At 40.4% G+C, this 21214-nt stretch overlaps 2 protein-coding genes and 1 pseudogene across 2 annotated transcripts; all 3 read right to left on the bottom strand.

The window, feature by feature from the left end:
- The window catches only part of LOC135088735 (T-complex protein 1 subunit gamma-like), a 23444-nt pseudogene extending 5534 nt beyond the window's left edge, over window positions 1-17910 (bottom strand).
- LOC135088730 (T-complex protein 1 subunit gamma-like) lies at window positions 12581-17884 on the bottom strand. The gene is made up of 5 exons (XM_063983705.1): window positions 17771-17884; window positions 17122-17210; window positions 16861-16990; window positions 16119-16295; window positions 12581-12634 (listed from the first exon to the last, which is right to left on the bottom strand). The coding sequence occupies exons 1-5, from the start codon at window positions 17882-17884 to the stop codon at window positions 12581-12583; spliced, it is 564 nt and encodes a 187-aa protein (XP_063839775.1).
- LOC135089101 (T-complex protein 1 subunit gamma-like) lies at window positions 17171-21214 on the bottom strand. Its single transcript, XM_063984332.1, has 5 exons — window positions 21029-21214; window positions 20252-20314; window positions 19038-19214; window positions 18558-18712; window positions 17171-17959 (listed from the first exon to the last, which is right to left on the bottom strand). Exons 1-5 carry the CDS (start codon window positions 21197-21199, stop codon window positions 17911-17913), a joined length of 615 nt encoding a protein of 204 aa, XP_063840402.1. The 5' UTR covers window positions 21200-21214; the 3' UTR covers window positions 17171-17910.

The following is a 21214-nucleotide window of genomic DNA, read 5'->3' as shown; positions in this document are numbered from 1 at the left end:
AATACATTCAAAATTAAACATTCCTATTATGAAAACGAGCGAAAAATAAAGAAAATAAACAAATGATCTTAAAAAATAATGACAAATAAATAAACTGAATATAAAATCAAAAGAAATTCATAAAAAACGTCAATAATATTAAGCTTTTCTCTTCCTAATGCAAGAAATATGCTTTTTCCTTATCGTAGTATTAAATTTTAGCTTCCTCTCTTCTGGTAACTTAAAATACTTAAAACAGCTTAATATTCGCTAGGCTGACTTTAAAACTCTCAATTTAAGCCTTTTTTTTGGCCTTATTACTGTATTTAAGCTTTCTCTTTCCTTCCACAAACCTAAAATACTTAAAACAACCTAAAAACACCTAAAAACACTTAAAGCTGCCTCAAAACACTAAAACAAAACAGATGCTCAGCTCGTATCTCGAAGCCTCGGTCCAAATATTCAGTGAAGGATAGTCTGACCAGAGAAGCGTTCAGTATTGCAGGAATTTTCTGCATTTCCTTCATCTCTAGGCCTCCCTCCTTCACTGCTGCTCCTTCAGGCATCCCCAAGGCTCCTTCACCCCCCTCCGTGTGGTATCCTAAGGTCTCCATCCTGTAATATTGGCAGAAATGTTACACACACCAAAATACCTACAAAACTCTTGTCTCGCGCTCTCTCCTTACTAGGGATTGGAAAAGTGCAGGAAATTTGAATGTTCACTTTTTGAGTCCCTATGAAGGAGAGAGTGCAAAACTCACCCAAAATACATTTAAGGGTGTTTTTACTGTTAAAGTAGCAGATTAACAAGATTTCAACATTCAAAAGGCTCTAGTTGAAGTTGTATGGGTTTTCAAGGGTGTTTTTACAGTTCTAGTGACAGATTAATAAGATTTCAGGATTCAAAAGCCTCTAGTTGAAGGGATAAGGATTTTTAAGGGTGTTTTTACGGTTATAGTGGCAGATTAACAAGATTTCAGCATTCAAAAGGCTCTAGATGAAGTTATATGGATTTTTAAGGGTATTTCTACGGTTCTAGTGAAAGATTAACAAGATTTCAGCATTCAAAAGGCTCTAGATGAAGCAGCACGGGTTTTTAAGGTGTTTTTTACAGTTCTAGTGACAGAGTAATAAGATATCAGCATTCAAAATGCTTTCGATGAAGTTACATGGGTTTTCAAGGGCGTTTTTATGGTTCTAGTGACAGATTAACAAGATTTCAGCATTGAAAAGGCTCTAGTTGAAGGGATACGGGGTTTTTAAGGGTGTTTTTATGGTTCTAGTGACAGATTAACAAGACTATCATTCAAATGAGTGTAGATGAAGTGACACGGGTTTTTAAGAGTATTTTTAGGGGCATTTTAAGATAGTTTTAGGGCTATTTCAAGACAGTTCAGGGAATTTAGGGGCATTTCAAGACAGTTCAGGGAATTTAGAGGCATTTCAAGACAAACTACCGTCCTACTGCTTTAATTTCCTGCCTATCTAAAGTTTTTGAATCTATCCTCAACAGGAAGATTCTTAAGCATCTATCACTTCACAACCTTCTATCTGATCACCAGTATGGGTTCTGTCAAGGCCGCTCTACTGGTGATCTTCTGGCTTTCCTTACTGAGTCTTGGTCATCCTCTTTTAGAGATTTTGGTGAAACTTTTGCTGTTGCCTTGGACATATCAAAAGCTTTTGATAGAGTCTGGCACAAAGCTTTCATTTCCAAACTACCCTCCTATGGTTTCTATCCTTCTCTCTGTAACTTCATCTCAAGTTTTCTTTCTGACCGTTCTATTGCTGCTGTGGTAGACGGTCACTGTTCTTCTCCTAAATCTATTAACAGTGGTGTTCCTCAGGGTTCTGTCCTGTCACCCACTCTCTTCCTATTATTCATTAATGATCTTCTAAACCAAACTTCTTGTCCTATCCACTCCTACGCTGATGATACCACCCTGCACTTTTCCACATCTTTTCATAGACGTCCAACCCTTCAGGAGGTAAACATATCACGCAGGGAAGCCACAGAACGCCTGACTTCTGATCTTTCTAAAATTTCTGATAGGGGCAGAGCAAACTTGGTATTGTTCAATGCCTCAAAAACTCAATTCCTCCATCTATCAACTCGACACAACCTTCCAGACAACTATCCCCTCTTCTTCAATGACACTCAACTGTCCCCCTCTTCTACATTGAACATCCTTGGTCTGTTCTTTACTTATAATCTGAACTGGAAACTTCACATCTCATCTCTAGCTAAAACAGCTTCTATGAAGTTAGGTCCCTGCCTGCTTCTGTATTTCCACCTTCCTATGACTTGAATTCCTTCAAGAGGGACGTTTCAAGACACTTATTCATCAATTTTTGACCACTGCTTTGACCCTTTTATGGGACTGGCATTTCAGTGGGCATATTTTTTTATTAGATTTTTGTTGCCCTTGGCCAGTGTCCTTCTTACATAAAAAAAAAAAAAAAAATTCAGGGAATTTAGGGACATTTCAAGACAGTTTAGGGAATTTTAGGTGCATTTCAAGACAGCTCAGGGAATTTAAGGGCATTTCAAGATAGTTCAGGGAATTTAGGGGCATTTCAAGACAGCTCAGAGAATTTTAGGGGCATTTCAAGACAGTTCAGGGAATTTAGGGGCATTTCAAAACATTTCAGGAAATTTTAGGGGCATTTCAAGACATTTCAGGGAATTTAGGGGCCTATTAAGGCAGTTTAGGGGCATTTCAAGACAGCTCAGGGAAATCTAAGGGCATTTCAAGACAGTTCAGGGAATTTTAGGGACATTTCAAGACAATTTGGCATGTTTTTGGTCTGCTGTTAGAGAATAAACACAATTTAAAACAACCCTCTTCCTCCTCCTCCTCCTCCTTCCCCTCACCCCCCCACATACCTCAAGAGCCTGGGCAAGAGCAGAATAGGGCCACTGCCTCACCCCTGACACCCCCTTGGCCTTCTGCTGTAGGAAGTTAGAGACTGCCATGCCCACCGCGCTGCCCCCAGGGACCAGACGGGGCTCCAGGGCCAAGTTCCAGGCCACTCCAAGGGCGTCCTGAAGGTTCCTCTCCACCTGTGGGTATGGGTCGGGTCAAGTCAGGTCAGGTGTTTATTTATTTATTTTATATATATATATATATATATATATATATATATATATATATATATATATATATATATATATATATATATATATTTTTTTTTTAGGTTGAGTTACGAGTAGATCTTATTTATTTGGGTGTTTTTGGGTAGAAATGGGTGTTTTTTTTTGTTTCTAGCACAGAAATGGGTGTTTTTTGGTTTATTATGGAGAAAATAGGAGTTTTTCGGTTAATTATGGTGAAAATGAGTGTTTTTTTTGGGTGTTTAAGGAGAGGAATGGCAGTATTTTTCAGTTTTTAGGGTAGAAATGGGCATTTTTTTAAGTGATTAGGGTGGAAATGAAAAAAAACAAAAACAATTAAACCAAATCTCCAAAAACAAACACAAAAAACACAAAAAACACAAAAAAATTTAAATCAAACCAAATTAAACACTCCCGGCCATCCAACAGCATCCTCACCTCATTCACGATATCCTTGCTGGGTCCCCTCAGCAGCACCGTTTATGCCTTGGGGTCCTGGCACTTGGTGATAAATGTAAAATACTCATCACCAATCTGTGGGAAGTAATGGGTGGTGAGTGAAGGGTGGAGAGAGGACTTGGGTGGACTGGGAGAGGCTTGGGTGGACTGGGATTGGCTGGGATGGAATGGGATAGGCTGGGATGCACTGGGAGAGGCTGGGGTGGACTGGGAGAGGCTGGGGTGGACTGGGAGAGGCTGGGATGCACTGGGAGAGGCTGGGATGGACTGGGAGAGGCTGGGATGCACTGGGAGAGGCTGAGATGCACTGGGAGAGGCTGGGATGCACTGTGAAAGGCTGGAGTGGACTGAGAGAGGCTGGGATGCACTGGGAGAGGCTGGGATGCACTGGGGGAGGCTGGGGTGGAATGGGAGAGGCTGGGATGCACTGGGAGAGGCTGGGATACACTGGGAGAGGCTGGGAGGAAGGAAAGAAGCATAGAATTTAATTATTTATTAATTTTTTTAATTTTCTCTCTTCCTCACACACAAAAAAAATTCTCTCTGTCTCTCTCTCTCTCTTTCTCTCATACACACTAAAATACATTCTTTCTCTTTCTCTCTTGCATCAGAACAGACAAACTCTCTCTCTTTCTTTCACACATACTAAAATACACTCTTTCTCTCTCTTGCATCAGAACAGACAAACTCTCTCTCACACACACACACACAAACATTCTCTCCCACAAAAATACCCCAACACACACCCCTGCCCCCTCCCACACCCACCTTCTTAACTTCAAAGAGACCAAATAAATAATTTTCTCTCTTTCACACAAAAACAAACAAATTCTCTCTTTTTTCTCTCTTTCACACACACAAGAACAAACTCTTTCTCTCTCTCTCACACACACACACACACAAACACAACAAACAAACAAACAAACAAACAAACAAAACATTCCCTCCTTCTCTCTCTCACTCTCGTAAAGTCCGTCTCAGTAGTCATTTCCAACGAAGTCTGGCTCTCGCCCTTCTTGTACTCCAGCGGGCAGTCAAGGAGAATGATACGAGGGTTGTCTACTTTCCTGCTCATCTTTGCATAGGTCACATCCTTGTTTATCATGATCCCGTCCAGCACACAGCTCTCTTCGATGGCCCCTCCCGAGATCTGTGGGGGTTCAGGGGGGTCAGTGGGGGTCTGGGGGTGTGTGGCAGGGGGGTGTGAAGGGGTCTAGGGGTGTCTGGTGGGGTGTGTAGGAGTAGAAGGGGTGTTTTTTTGGTGTTTTTGTTGAGTTTGTTTTTTATCTCTCTCTCTCTCTCTCTCTCTCTCTCTCTCTCACACACACCTCTCTCCCATACCTACCCAATCTACAAACCTCCCCTCCTCCAGGCCCCCCAGTAGGACAGAGGTAGAGGGAGAGGGGATAAGAGGTCATTAGAGGGTAATTTAAGGGTCATTTTGGGGCGTTTTTTATGGTTTCAACAGAAAAAACTATAAAATTACACTTAAAATTTTCACATCTACAAACCTCTCTGCCCAGGGCCCCCAGCAGGAGAGAGGAGAGTGTGGGGGAGGAGGTAAGAGGTCATTAGGGTCACTTAAGGGTCACTTCAACAATTTAAACATAAAAATACATAAAAAAAAATTAAAAATTTAACATCCTGCAATTTTCCTCTCCAACAGCCCCTCTCCGTGCCCCCCCAGCCCTCCCACAGCACCCCCCAGGTCGCCCAGCCCCACAAGTACCTGAGGGTGTCTTTAAGGGCCTCCAGAGCATGGTCGAGGGCCTGTCTGTACCCCTGAATGATGATAAGCGGATGCATGTTCTGCTCCAGGTACTGCTCAGCCACCGCCAGCATCTCCCCTGCCAGGATCACCACACTGCTTGTTCTGTCACCCACCTGAGGGAATGGTGGGGTGGTGAGGAGCGGTGAGGGGGGGTAAGGGGGTGTGAAAGGGTTTAGGTGTGTTTGTTTGTGTGTTTTTGTTTCTATTTTTTGTTAGGTTAAGTATAAGCATAAATTTTCTAATAAACTCTCTCTCTCTCTCTCTCTCTCTCTCTCTCACACTCATACACAGAAACACACTTTTTCTCTCTCTCTCTCTCTCTCTCTCTCTCTCCCCCAGAAACAAACAAACAAACAAAAAAAAATTAACAAAACACTCACTCTTATCACACTCCCCCCTACTCAATGCCCCCCAACTGCACCCACACCCCCTCACCTCTTCATCCTGGGTGCGCACAATCTCAATCATGTGCTTGGTGGCAGGGTGTTGCACAGTAATCTCCCTCAAAATAGCATTACCATCGTTAGTCATCACCACGCCCCCCATCGGATCCATCAGCATCTTCAGCATCCAACGAGGGCCCAGGCAGGTGCGGATGACGTCGGCAATCATCTGCAGGGGCGTTGCGGGTGTCAGAGCGTGTTATGGGGTGTCTTGAGGGTTTTAAAGGTACATAAGTGGGTGAAAACGATGAGGTCAGAAGGGTGTCAGGGGGACGGTGAAATGTGGGCGACCAGTGTTTGGGTTTTCTGGGTGTTTTTGGGTGTTTTTGTGTGTTTTGTGTGTTTTTGGGGTGTTTTTGGGTGTTTAGGGGTGTTTTTGGATGATTTGTGGTGTGTTTTGGGTGTTTTTGTGTGTTTTTTGGGTGTTAAGGGGTGCTTTTGGATGGTTTGTGGTGTGTTTTGGGTATTTTTGTGTGTTTTTGGGGTGTTTAGGGGTGTTTTTGGATGGTTTGTGGTGTGTTTTGGGTGTTTTTGTGTGTTTTAGGGAGTTTTGTGTGTTTTGGGGTGTTTTTGGATGTTTAGGGGTGTTTTTGGATGGTTTGTGGTGTGTTTTGGGTGTTTTTGTGTGTTTATGGGTGTTTTTTGGGTATTTTGGGATGTTTGTGTGTGTTTTTGGTTGTTTGTGTATGTTTTTAGGTGTTTTGTGTGTGTTTTTGTGTTTTTGTGTGTTTTTTTTAGGTGGTTTGGGTGTTTGTGTGTGTGTTTTGGTGTTTTGGGATTTTTGTGTGTTTTTGGGTGTTTGTGTGTGTTTTTGGGGTGTATTGGAGTGTTTCTGGTGGGTGTGAAGTGATATTAATTAACTGATTGAATGTAAATAAAAGTTGATGTTAGTTGATCTTAGTAACTGAATGGAAACCAAACCTAACCAAACTTAACTTAACCTAACTTAATGTAACCAATCTAACTTAATGTAGCCTAACCTAACCAAACCTAACTTAATGTAGCCTAACCTAACCAAACCTAACTTAATGTAGCCTAACCTAACCAAACCTAACTTAATGTAGCCTAACCTAACCAAAGCTAACCAAACCTAACCTAACCAAATTTAACTTAACCAAACCTAACCAAACCTGACCAAACTTAACCTAACCTAACCTAAACTAACCTAACCTAACCTAAACTAAACTAACCTAACTTAACGTAACCAAACCTAACTTAACCTAACCCAACTTAACCAAACCTAACCAAACTTAACCTATCCTAACTTAACCCAACCTATCCTAACCTAACCTAACCAAACTTAACCTGACTCAACCCACCTTGCCAGCATTAATGTTCTGTATACTGGACCTTCCTTCCAGACTCACTCTTGGTGTTCTGATCTGAAAATGGAGATTGGCTCATAAAACACATGCACGAACGAAACTAACTAACCTGCACAGCCCCCCCCCAAAAAAATAAATAAATAAAATAAATAAATAAATAAATAAATAAATAAATAAATAAAATAAATAATTAAATAAATAAATAAAAAAACAAAATAAACAAAATAAAAAAATAAAAAAAACAGACATTACAATCACCAATACCTAAAACCAACCCTAATATTCCCTAAAATATACCAAAAAAATCCAAAAAAATGCACATTTAGCCAAAAAACTAAATTAATTAGACTGCACACTCTCAAACAAACAAACTAATGCAAAAAACAAACATTACAACCACCAGTACTTAAACCAACCCTAATATTCCCTAAAATATACAAAAAAAATAAATAAATAAATAAAAAATAAACGCATAATTACCTGAACAACGAAATTAATTAGCCTGCACACTCTCAAACAAACAAAAAACACGCAAACTAATGAAAATCAGACATTACAATCACCAGTACCTAAAAGAAACCCTAAAATTCCCTAAAATATCCCTAAAAACCAAAAAAAGACATATTTACCTGAAAAACGAAATTAATTAGACTGCACACCCACAAACAAAATAACAAACAAACGAATGAAAAAAAAAACAGACATAACAATCACCAACACCACAAAACACACAAGAAAACCCCAAAGTTAACGAAAAACACCGTAAACTTACTTAAAAATATTATTAACTAACCTTACAACCAAATAAGGAGAAACGAAACACAAACACAAACACAATGAAAAATAAACAAAGAACGAACCCCACCACCGCCAAAAATCACACCAAAACCCCAAAAACCACCAGTTACCCAAATATTGAACTCGAAATACCGCCAAGCCTTGACACCACCTCACATTTCCCCTCATTATTTCCCTTCCCCGCGCGCCCATACTACGCCCACGGGGGGCTAAGGGGCGTGTACTCACTCAGAACAATGATGGGCTAGCCTCCTCCGAGCATTTTGAAGGAGAAAAGTGGGCACTTGAGGCGATGCATGTCTGTTGAGCCAAGAGGGTCAGAGTGTGGGAAGCAGAGAAGTGGTGCCAGATCAAGCGCGGACCTCTGGGTTGCAGAAGAGGAAGAGGAAGAGGAAGGGGAAGAGGAGGAGGAGGAGGAGGAGGAGGAGGAGGAGGAGGAGGAGGGGAAGAGAAGAGTTCGAAGAGGAGGAAGGGATGAAAGGAAGATAAGAAAGGGGAGGAGGTGGAACAGTGCTGATGGGGGATAAGGAAGAGAGAGAGAGAGAGAGAGAGAGAGAGAGAGAGAGAGAGAGAGAGAGAGAGAGAGAGAGAGAGAGACAGAGAGAGAGGAAGAGGAAGAAGAGGAGAATTGTAGAAAAAAATGAAGAGAAGAGTTGGAAGAGGAGAGAGATGAAGAGAGAATGAGGAGGATGAAATGAGAAAATTAATGTTTATTTTATATACACGAAGAGGAAAGACGAGAAGAGAGAGAGAGAGAGAGAGAGAGAGAGAGAGAGAGAGAGAGAGAGAGAGAGAGAGAGAGAGAGAGAGAGAGAGAAAGCATGAGGAGGAAGAGGGAGAGGAGGAAGATAAAGGAGATGAGGATCTTAAGAGACCGAAGAGGAGGAGAAGAAAGGAAGAGATGAAAGAATGAAAATGAAGAGGAAAAGAAAGAAGAGGACGAGAAGTATTATAGAAAGAAGAAAAAGAAGAAAAATAAAAGGAATAAATAATAAAAAAGCAATACCAAACATTTCATTCTCTCTTCCTTCCTCCTCCTCTTCCTCTTCTTTCATCCCATCCCCACAGAGATTCCCCCGAGTTGGCAACACTGTCCTCTGTTTACTGTCATTCGTATTTTTTTCTCTCCGTCGTTGTTTGTGGGTGATTTATGATTATTAATATGTTGTCGAATATTTTACGGTGTTTTATGGTCTGATTGAGGTTTGTTATTGTTTATTAAATATTTTCCAAAATTTAAACGGCATGATTCACCAGTTTTGTCCGAACGCATTTAGGAATCTTCTGGAAGGCTATCATAATATTTCTCGATTAGAGGTTTTCTTTATATATTACCGTAAAATCATCAAATAGAAAACAATAATAATTTGTATTTTGTCTCCTGAATGCAAGTTATTACATACACAGTGTTGATATTAGTGCAAAGAAATGAGAAAAACGAAGACGAAGTCAGATTTTTACGGTTCTAGTAACACATTAACAAGATTTCAGCATTCAAAAGGCTCTAGATGAAATTATATGGGTTTTTAAGGGTGTTTTTATGATTCTAGTGACAGATTAACAAGATTTCAGCATTCAAAAGGCTCTAGATGAAGTTATATAGGTTTTTAAGGGTGTTTTTACGATTCTAGTGACAGATTAACAGGATTTCAGCATTCAAAAGGCTCTAGATGAAGCGACACGGGTTTTTAAGGGTGTTTTTACGGTTCTAGTGACAGATTAACAAGATTTCAGCATTCAAAAGACTTTAGATGAAGCGACACAGGTTTTCAAGGGTGTTTTTACGGTTCTAGTGACAGGTTAATAAGATTTCAGCATTCAAAAGGCTCTAGATGAAGCGACACGGGTTTTTAAGGGTGTTTTTACGGTTCTAGTGACAGATTAATAAGATTTCAGCATCCAAAAGGCTCTAGCTGAAGCGACACGGGTTTTCAAAGGTGTTTTTACGGTTCTAATGACAGATTAATAGGATTTCAGCATTCAAAAGGCTCTAGATGAAGTTATATGGGTTTTTAAGGGTGTTTTTACGGTTCTAGTGAAAGATTAACAAGATATCAGCATTCAAAAGGCTCTAGATGAAGCGACACTCTTCTCTCTCTCTCTCTCTCTCTCTCTCTCTCTCTCACAAACGCGCACAAACACAATCTCTCTCTCTCTCTCTCTCTCTCTCTCTCTGTCTTTCCTTTCCCATCTATCTCCCTCACAAACACACAAACCTGCCCCTCACACACACACACAAACACCCCTGCCTCACTCCCACAGTTCTCCCCCCTACACACCTTACAGAGAAACGTGTGCTGCTTGTTTAGCTTATAATTGTTCCTCTGCCTCACTGCCTCCTCTGCTGCTGCCCTGTCCTTGAACTCCAGAAATATGTACCTGTAATTGTGCGGCAGGTGAGGTGTGGGGTGGTGACAGGGGGGGAAGGGGGTAGAAGGGGCGAGGAGGGGGAGAAGGAAGGGTTTTGAGTGTAGATTGTGTTAAGATTGGTTGTAGTAGCAATAGTAGTAGTAGTAGTAGTAGTAGTAGTAGTAGTAGTAGTAGTAGTAGTAGTTAGACACACCAAAATACCTACAAAACTCTTGTCTTTTGAGTCCCTAGGAAGGAGAGAGCGCAAAACTCACCCAAACACATCCAAAACACACTAAAAACATCGAAAACACACCCAAAAGACACCAAAATACCCACAAAACTCACCCAAACACACTAAAAACAACCAAAACACATTCAACACACCAATATCTCCACAAAACTCACCCAAACACACTCAAAACATACTCAAAACACACCCAAATACCCACAAAACTCAACCAAACACACCCAAAACACACTTAAAACATCCAAAACACCCACATCACCACAGAATACACAACTAACACACCCAAACGCACCCAGAACACTCCACACACACTCAAATACACCCAAAAGACGCCACACACACCCAACACTTACCCAAAACACTTAAAACACCCAAAATAAACTCAAGACACACTCACACTCATTCAATACACCCTCAAACACACCAGAACACTCCACTATACACTCAAAACACTCCACAACACTCAAAACACATAAAATACACCTAGAAATAACCTAAACCTCACTTAAACAACAAAAATTCACCCAAAACACACACTGATAACAGCTAATATACACCCAAAACACTCCTAAACACAACTAACACACACTCAAAACACCCCACAACACTCCCAAATACACCTAAAACACACTTAAAGGACCCAAAACACACCAAATAATAGAGAATGGCAGCGCATCATGGGAAAAAGAAACTAAGCTAAAGATTGTCTTCTTGCCATTTACCTGTTTTGTCTCCTCCTCCTCCATTTCTCCTTATTTCTCCCTCCTCCTCCTCCATTTCTCTTATTTTCCTCCTTCTACTACTACTATCTACGTACCTGAGTTTATAAACAGCTGGAAATACTTGGAAAACACTGGAAATTACGGTAAATACTGACCAAGAGACACTGGAGCCGGAGAAGTCCCAGTCTGTTGATGACGTCACAGGCGAGAGCCCCCAGCCGCTGCCTTACGTACGTAATGCATTTCATTTTGAAATTGACCCCTACAAAAAATGAAGCTAGGCTGGAATGCATTCTATTTTATGATTTGATAATTACTTAAATTAATATTCACAGTACCAAAACATCTCCAGCCTGAGTAGTTGTAAAGAAATATCAACACAAATATGGAAAAAGTGTTGGAACTTTTGACACCATTAAAACCATTCAAAAGTCCACCCATTTCAATTTACACCAGTAAAAAAACACTTCAAAAAATCGAAACTATTTTTTCAAGCAATGCAAAGTTAGTTACAAGCTGAAATAGAGAAATAAGGAATCTAAAAAATCACAAAATCACCACTTTTAACGGAACTAAAAACCATTTCAAAATGCACATACTCAACTCAACAGGAACGCAAAACATTTTAAAAATCATAAACGATTTTTTAAAGCAATAAAAGCTTCACTACAGCCTCAAATAAAAAAGCCAAGGACCGGGGTGGGTATAAAATAACCGTGAAAACGGCCCTATATTTACATAAAAAAAAATACACAAAATTCAGCCCAGTTACTTAACTGAAGCAACAAAAACACTTCAACATCAACAAAATATTTTTAGAAACCATAAAAACTTACTATAGAAGCCGAATAAAGTAATTAAGGAAAATATAAAAAATATTGGAACCCACAGGCCGGAACATGTCCTGTGGGCCGACCTCAGTGGAGGAGCCGGCGGCCATGTTGCCTTATTTATTACTTCGTGACACCAAAACCAGGCAATAGCGGATATATCTGACCAGCGCATATGAAAGCTAGACATGTGGCTGTATCTTGTGATATGTTAGGCTTACAATAAGAGAGAGACAGGGCAAATAATGGCTGAAAACTCTGATACCCGGCCTGTACCTCAGCTGACGGTTTGTTTACATATTGACGACCCTTCAATATTCGCCTAAATTTCCAACTGTTTCCAGACTCAGATGTAAACAAAACCTAAAAATAAATGAATAACCCTAAAAAATACCCACATAACGAAAAAAAAAAGCCATAACAGACGACTACAAGACACTACAGGGAGGAGGAGGGGGGAAGCTGTGAAGGCAGTAAGGCTGGCACATACCTTACGTACTTATGGCTCTCTGGTGCTGCGTGGCACCGCTGGGCTCACCTTACGTACTCATGGCTCTCTGGTGCTGCGTGGCGGTGCTTGGTACAGAGAGAAGCTGCCGGGAATACGGAAACACTTATTACCAGAGTGTGGTGCAAGACTGACCAAGGCTGGCCAAAACACTCCAGCCAGCCGCTCACCCTCCCAAGCGCCACCTGTGACTGCTTCTCCCCCCCCCTCCCCCCCACACACAAGTTGACATATTATCAAGTAATAATTTAAATAATATAAATATCATCACTTCCTCACTGCCCTTTCCCCATTGAACACCCCCTTCGTGGTTATGAACGCAAATTTCTCTCACAGCTGTACCGTGTCACCGCAGCAAACACGAACCAGCGCAGGATAGACTCAACTAAAATGACCCTATCTCTCTCTCTCCTCTCTCTCTCTCTCTCTCTCTCTCTCTCTCTCTCTCTCTCTCTCGGTGGGATTAAAAGCAGTAATAATCTTCATGTTTATTGTCACCTCTGGCATGAACAAGTAACAGAAAACGGGAATATAGATGAAATAAGTTCACATTATAAAAAAAAAACGTAAGGAAAATAAAATAAAAATAATAATAAATAAATAAATGATCCTTGTAAGTACTTAGACACAGTAAGAAGTAATAATAAATAAATAAACTGGATATTAAGTCGAATAAGTGAAAAAAAAAAGAAAAATGAAAAAATACATTCAAAATTAAACATTCCTATTATGAAAACGAGCGAAAAATAAAGAAAATAAACAAATGATCTTAAAAAATAATGACAAATAAATAAACTGAATATAAAATCAAAAGAAATTCATAAAAAACGTCAATAATATTAAGCTTTTCTCTTCCTAATGCAAGAAATATGCTTTTTCCTTATCGTAGTATTGAATTTTTGCTTCCTCTCTTCTGGTAACTTAAAATACTTAAAACAGCTTAATATTCGCTAGGCTGACTTTAAAACTCTCAATTTAAGGCTTTTTTTTGGCCTTATTACTGTATTTAAGCTTTCTCTTTCCTTCCACAAACCTAAAATACTTAAAACAACCTAAAAACACCTAAAAACACTTAAAGCTGCCTCAAAACAGTAAAACAAAACAGATGCTCAGCTCGTATCTCGAAGCCTCGGTCCAAATATTCAGTGAAGGATAGTCTGACCAGAGAAGCGTTCAGTATTGCAGGAATTTTCTGCATTTCCTTCATCTCTAGGCCTCCCTCCTTCACTGCTGCTCCTTCAGGCATCCCCAAGGCTCCTTCACCCCCCTCCGTGTGGTATCCTAAGGTCTCCATCCTGTAATATTGGCAGAAATGTTACACACACCAAAATACCTACAAAACTCTTGTCTCGCGCTCTCTCCTTACTAGGGATTGGAAAAGTGCAGGAAATTTGAATGTTCACTTTTTGAGTCCCTATGAAGGAGAGAGTGCAAAACTCACCCAAAATACATTTAAGGGTGTTTTTACTGTTAAAGTAGCAGATTAACAAGATTTCAACATTCAAAAGGCTCTAGTTGAAGTTGTATGTGTTTTCAAGGGTGTTTTTACAGTTCTAGTGACAGATTAATAAGATTTCAGGATTCAAAAGCCTCTAGTTGAAGGGATAAGGATTTTTAAGGGTGTTTTTACGGTTATAGTGGCAGATTAACAAGATTTCAGCATTCAAAAGGCTCTAGATGAAGTTATATGGATTTTTAAGGGTATTTCTACGGTTCTAGTGAAAGATTAACAAGATTTCAGCATTCAAAAGGCTCTAGATGAAGCAGCATGGGTTTTTAAGGTGTTTTTTACAGTTCTAGTGACAGAGTAATAAGATATCAGCATTCAAAATGCTTTAGATGAAGTTACATGGGTTTTCAAGGGCGTTTTTACGGTTCTAGTGACAGATTAACAAGATTTCAGCATTGAAAAGGCTCTAGTTGAAGGGATACGGGGTTTTTAAGGGTGTTTTTATGGTTCTAGTGACAGATTAACAAGACTATCATTCAAATGGCTGTAGATGAAGTGACACGGGTTTTTAAGAGTATTTTTAGGGGCATTTTAAGATAGTTTTAGGGCTATTTCAAGACAGTTCAGGGAATTTAGGGGCATTTCAAGACAGTTCAGGGAATTTAGAGGCATTTCAAGACAAACTACCGTCCTACTGCTTTAATTTCCTGCCTATCTAAAGTTTTTGAATCTATCCTCAACAGGAAGATTCTTAAGCATCTATCACTTCACAACCTTCTATCTGATCACCAGTATGGGTTCTGTCAAGGCCGCTCTACTGGTGATCTTCTGGCTTTCCTTACTGAGTCTTGGTCATCCTCTTTTAGAGATTTTGGTGAAATTTTTGCTGTTGCCTTGGACATATCAAAAGCTTTTGATAGAGTCTGGCACAAAGCTTTCATTTCCAAACTACCCTCCTATGGTTTCTATCCTTCTCTCTGTAACTTCATCTCAAGTTTTCTTTCTGACCGTTCTATTGCTGCTGTGGTAGACGGTCACTGTTCTTCTCCTAAATCTATTAACAGTGGTGTTCCTCAGGGTTCTGTCCTGTCACCCACTCTCTTCCTATTATTCATTAATGATCTTCTAAACCAAACTTCTTGTCCTATCCACTCCTACGCTGATGATACCACCCTGCACTTTTCCACATCTTTTCATAGACGTCCAACCCTTCAGGAGGTAAACATATCACGCAGGGAAGCCACAGAACGCCTGACTTCTGATCTTTCTAAAATTTCTGATAGGGGCAGAGCAAACTTGGTATTGTTCAATGCCTCAAAAACTCAATTCCTCCATCTATCAACTCGACACAACCTTCCAGACAACTATCCCCTCTTCTTCAATGACACTCAACTGTCCCCCTCTTCTACATTGAACATCCTTGGTCTGTTCTTTACTTATAATCTGAACTGGAAACTTCACATCTCATCTCTAGCTAAAACAGCTTCTATGAAGTTAGGTCCCTGCCTGCTTCTGTATTTCCACCTTCCTATGACTTGAATTCCTTCAAGAGGGACGTTTCAAGACACTTATTCATCAATTTTTGACCACTGCTTTGACCCTTTTATGGGACTGGCATTTCAGTGGGCATATTTTTTTATTAGATTTTTGTTGCCCTTGGCCAGTGTCCTTCTTACATAAAAAAAAAATAAATAAAATTCAGGGAATTTAGGGACATTTCAAGACAGTTTAGGGAATTTTAGGTGCATTTCAAGACAGCTCAGGGAATTTAAGGGCATTTCAAGATAGTTCAGGGAATTTAGGGGCATTTCAAGACAGCTCAGAGAATTTTAGGGGCATTTCAAGACAGTTCAGGGAATTTAGGGGCATTTCAAAACATTTCAGGAAATTTTAGGGGCATTTCAAGACATTTCAGGGAATTTAGGGGCATATTAAGGCAGTTTAGGGGCATTTCAAGACAGCTCAGGGAAATCTAAGGGCATTTCAAGACAGTTCAGGGAATTTTAGGGACATTTCAAGACAATTTGGCATGTTTTTGGTCTGCTGTTAGAGAATAAACACAATTTAAAACAACCCTCTTCCTCCTCCTCCTCCTCCTTCCCCTCACCCCCCCACATACCTCAAGAGCCTGGGCAAGAGCAGAATAGGGCCACTGCCTCACCCCTGACACCCCCTTGGCCTTCTGCTGTAGGAAGTTAGAGACTGCCATGCCCACCGCGCTGCCCCCAGGGACCAGACGGGGCTCCAGGGCCAAGTTCCAGGCCACTCCAAGGGCGTCCTGAAGGTTCCTCTCCACCTGTGGGTATGGGTCGGGTCAAGTCAGGTCAGGTGTTTATTTATTTATTTTATATATATATATATATATATATATATATATATATATATATATATATATATATATATATATATATATATATATATATATATATATATATATATATATATATTTTTTTTTTTAGGTTGAGTTACGAGTAGATCTTATTTATTTGGGTGTTTTTGGGTAGAAATGGGTGGTTTTTTTGTTTCTAGCACAGAAATGGGTGTTTTTTGGTTTTATTATGGAGAAAATAGGAGTTTTTCGGTTAATTATGGTGAAAATGAGTGTTTTTTTTGGGTGTTCAAGGAGAGGAATGGCAGTATTTTTCAGTTTTTAGGGTAGAAATGGGCATTTTTTTAAGTGATTAGGGTGGAAATGAAAAAAAAAAAAACAATTAAACCAAATCTCCAAAAACAAACACAAAAAACACAAAAAACACAAAAAAATTTAAATCAAACCAAATTAAACACTGCCGGCCATCCAACAGCATCCTCACCTCATTCACGATATCCTTGCTGGGTCCCCTCAGCAGCACCGTTTATGCCTTGGGGTCCTGGCACTTGGTGATAAATGTAAAATACTCATCACCAATCTGTGGGAAGTAATGGGTGGTGAGTGAAGGGTGGAGAGAGGACTTGGGTGGACTGGGAGAGGCTGGGGTGGACTGGGAGAGGCTGGGATGGAATGGGATAGGCTGGGATGCACTGGGAGAGGCTGGGGTGGACTGGGAGAGGCTGGGATGCACTGGGAGAGGCTGGGATGGACTGGGAGAGGCTGGGATGCACTGGGAGAGGCTGAGATGCACTGGGAGAGGCTGGGATGCACTGTGAAAGGCTGGAGTGGACTGAGAGAGGCTGGGATGCACTGGGAGAGGCTGGGATGCACTGGGGGAGGCTGGGGTGGAATGGGAGAGGCTGGGATGCACTGGGAGAGGCTGGGATACACTGGGAGAGGCTGGGAGGAAGGAAAGAAGCATAGAATTTAATTATTTATTAATTTTTTAAATTTTCTCTTCCTCACACACAAAAAAAATTCTCTCTGTCTCTCTCTCTCTCTTTCTCTCATACACACTAAAATACACTCTTTCTCTTTCTCTCTTGCATCAGAACAGACAAACTCTCTCTCTTTCTTTCACACATACTAAAATACACTCTTTCTCTCTCTTGCATCAGAACAGACAAACTCTCTCTCACACACACACACAAACATTCTCTCCCACAAAAATACCCCAACACACACCCTTGCCCCCCCCCCTCCAACTTTTTAACTTCAAAGAGACCAAATAAATAATTTTCTCTCTTTCACACAAAAACAAACAAATTCTCTCTTTTTTCTCTCTTTCACACACACAAGAACAAACTCTTTCTCTCTCTCTCACACACACACACACACACAAACACAACAAACAAACAAACAAACAAACAAACAAAACATTCCCTCCCTCTCTCTCTCACTCTCGTAAAGTCCGTCTCAGCAGTCATTTCCACCGAAGTCTGGCTCTCGCCCTTCTTGTACTCCAGCGGGCAGTCAAGGAGAATGATACGAGGGTTGTCTACTTTCCTGCTCATCTTTGCATGGGTCACATCCTTGTTTATCATGATCCCGTCCAGCACACAGCTCTCTTCGATGGTTCCTCCCGGGATCTGTGGGGGTTCAGGGGGGTCAGTGGGGGTCTGGGGGTGTGTGGCAGGGGTGTGTGAAGGGGTCTAGGGGTGTCTGGTGGGGTGTGTAGGAGTAGAAGGGGTGTTTTTTTGGTGTTTTTGTTGAGTTTGTTTTTGATCTCTCTCTCTCTCTCTCTCTCTCTCTCTCTCTCTCTCTCTCTCACACACACACACACCTCTCTCCCATACCTTCCCAATCTACAAACCTCCCCTCCTCCAGGCCCCCCAGTAGGACAGAGGTAGAGGGAGAGGGGATAAGAGGTCATTAGAGGGTCATTTAAGGGTCATTTTGGGGCGTTTTTTATGGTTTAAGCAGAAAAAACTATAAAATTACACTTAAAATTTTCACATCTACAAACCTCTCTGCCCAGGGCCACCAGCAGGAGAGAGGAGAGTGAGGGGGGGAGGAGGTAAGAGGTCATTAGGGTCACTTAAGGGTCACTTCAACAATTTAAATATAAAAATATATATAAAAAAAATAAAAAACTTAACATCCTGAAATCTTCCTCTCCAACAGCCCCTCTCCGTGCCCCCCCAGCCCTCCCACAGCACCCCCAAGGTCGCCCAGCCCCACAAGTACCTGAGGGTGTCTTTAAGGGCCTCCAGAGCATGGTCGAGGGCCTGTCTGTACCCCTGAATGATGATAAGCGGATGCATGTTCTGCTCCAGGTACTGCTCAGCCACCGCCAGCATCTCCCCTGCCAGGATCACCACACTGCTTGTTCCGTCACCCACCTGAGGGAATGGTGGGGTGGTGAGGAGCGGTGAGGGGGGGTAAGGGAGTGTGAAGGGGTTTAGGTGTGTTTGTTTGTGTGTTTTTGTTTCTATTTTTTGTTAGGTTAAGTTTATACTTAAATTTTCTAATAAACTCTCTCTCTCTCTCTCTCTCTCTCTCACACACACACATACATCCACAGAAACACACTTTTTTCTCTCTCTCTCTCTCCCCCAGAAATAAATAAAAAAATAAATAAATAAATAAAAAAAAAATAACAAAACACTCACTCTTATCACACTCTCCCCTATTCAATGCCCCCCAACTGCACCCACACCCCCTCACCTCTTCATCCTGGGTGCGCGCAATCTCAATCATGTGCTTGGCGGCAGGGTGTTGCACAGTAATCTCCCTCAAAATAGCATTACCATCGTTAGTCATCACCACGCCCCCCATCGGATCCATCAGCATCTTCAGCATCCAACGAGGGCCCAGGCAGGTGCGGATGACGTCGGCAATCATCTGCAGGGGCGTTGCGGGTGTCAGAGCGTGTTATGGGGTGTCTTGAGGATTTTAAAAGTACATAAGTGGGTGAAAACGATGAGGTCAGAAGGGTGTCAGGGGGATGGTGAAATGTGGGCGACCAGTGTTGGGGTTTTCTGGGTGTTTTTGGGTGGTTTTGTGTGTTTTTTTGTGTTTTTGGGGTGTTTTTGGGTGTTTAGGGGTGTTTTTGGATGATTTGTGGTGTGTTTTGGGTGTTTTTGTGTGTTTTTGGGGTGTTAAAGGGGTGTTTTTGGATGGTTTGTGGTGTGTTTTGGGTGTTTTTGTGTGTTTTTGGGTGTTTTGTGTGTTTTTGGGGTGTTTTTGGATGTTTAGGGGTGTTTTTGGATGGTTTGTGGTGTGCTTTGGGTGTTTTTGTGTGTTTATGGGTGTTTTTTGGGTATTTTGGGATGTTTGTGTGTGTTTTTGGTTGTTTGTGTATGTTTTTAGGTGTTTTGTGTGTGTTTTTGGTGTTTTTGTGTGTTTTTTTTAGGTGGTTTGGGTGTTTGTGTGTGTGTTTTGGTGTTTTGGGGTTTTTGTGTGTTTTTGGGTGTTTGTGTGTGTTTTTGGGGTGTATTGGAGTGTTTCTGGTGGGTGTGAAGTGATATTAATTAACTGAATGAATGTAAATAAAAGTTGATGTTAGTTGATCTTAGTAACTGAATGGAAACCAAACCTAACCAAACTTAACTTAACTTAATGTAACCAATCTAACTTAATGTAGCCTAACCTAACCAAACCTAACTTAATGTAGCCTAACCTAACCAAACCTAACTTAATGTAGCCTAACCTAACCAAAGCTAACCAAACCTAACCTAACCAAACCTAACCAAACCTGACCAAACTTAACCTAACCTAAACTAACCTAACCTAAACTAAACTAACCTAACTTAATGTAACCAAACCTAACTTAACCTAACCAAACTTAACCAAACCTAACCAAACTTAACCTATCCTAACTTAACCCAACCTATCCTAACCTAACCTAACCTAACCAAACTTAACCTGACTCAACCCACCTTGCCAGCATTAATGTTCTGTATACTGGACCTTCCTTCCAGACTCACTCTTGGTGTTCTGATCTGAAAATGGAGATTGGCTCATAAAACACACGCACGAACGAAACTAACTAACCTGCACAGCCCCCCAAAAAAAATAAAATAAAATAAATAAATAAATAAATAATTAAATAAATAAATAAATAAATAAATAAATAAAATAAAAAAATAATGAAAAAAAAAGACATTACAATCACCAATACCTAAAACCAACCCTAATATTCCCTAAAATATACCAAAAAAATCCAAAAAAATGCTTATTTAGCCAAAAAACTAAATTAATTAGACTGCACACTCTCAAACAAACAAACTAATGAAAAAAACAAACATTACAACCACCAGTACTTAAACCAACCCTAATATTCCCTAAAATATATAAAAATAAATAAATAAATAAATAAATAAATAAAAAATAAACGCATAATTACCTGAAAAACGAAATTAATTAGCCTGCACACTCTTAAACAAACAAAAAACACACAAACTAATGAAAATCAGACATTACAATCACCAGTACCTAAAACAAACCCTAAAATTCCCTAAAATATCCCTAAAAACCAAAAAAAGACATATTTACCTGAAAAACGAAATTAATTAGCCTGCACACCCACAAACAAAATAACAAACAAACGAATGAAAAAAAAAGACATAACAATCACCAACACCACAAAACACACAAGAAAACCCCAAAGTTAACGAAAAACACCGTAAACTTACTTAAAAATATTATTAATTAACCTTACAACCAAATAAGGAGAAATCAAACACAAACACAAACACAATGAAAAACAAACAAAGAACCCCACCACCGCCAAAAATCACACCAAAACCCCAAAAACCCCCACAGTTACCCAAATATTGAACCCGAAATACCGCCAAGCCTTGACACCACCTCACATTTCCCCTCATATCTCTCTTATTTCC

The sequence above is a fragment of the Scylla paramamosain genome, chromosome 3 (genome assembly GCF_035594125.1).
Source record: "Scylla paramamosain isolate STU-SP2022 chromosome 3, ASM3559412v1, whole genome shotgun sequence".
Taxonomy (NCBI): domain Eukaryota; kingdom Metazoa; phylum Arthropoda; class Malacostraca; order Decapoda; family Portunidae; genus Scylla; species Scylla paramamosain.
This window is presented reverse-complemented; position numbering and strand designations above follow the sequence as displayed.

Bases quoted from the DNA above. Each gene is read 5' to 3' on its own strand.
- LOC135088730 (XM_063983705.1), bottom strand. From the start codon at position 17,884: ATGAGCAGGAAAGTAGACAACCCTCGTATCATTCTCCTTGACTGCCCG. The intron at 16,991-17,121 runs GTGCATCTCAGC...ATTCCATCCCAG, and splicing joins GTGCATCCCAGCCTCTCCCA to CCTCTCCCAGTCCACCCCAG. The intron at 16,296-16,860 runs GCATAAACGGTG...CCATACCCACAG, and splicing joins CCAAGTGCCAGGACCCCAAG to GTGGAGAGGAACCTTCAGGA.
- LOC135089101 (XM_063984332.1), bottom strand. From the start codon at position 21,199: ATGAGGGGAAATGTGAGGTGGTGTCAAGGCTTGGCGGTATTTCGGGTT. The intron at 20,315-21,028 runs GTTAATTAATAA...CTCCATTTTCAG, and splicing joins TCTCCTTATTTGGTTGTAAG to ATCAGAACACCAAGAGTGAG. The intron at 17,960-18,557 runs GTACTTGTGGGG...GAACCCCCACAG, and splicing joins GCCCTTAAAGACACCCTCAG to ATCCCGGGAGGAACCATCGA.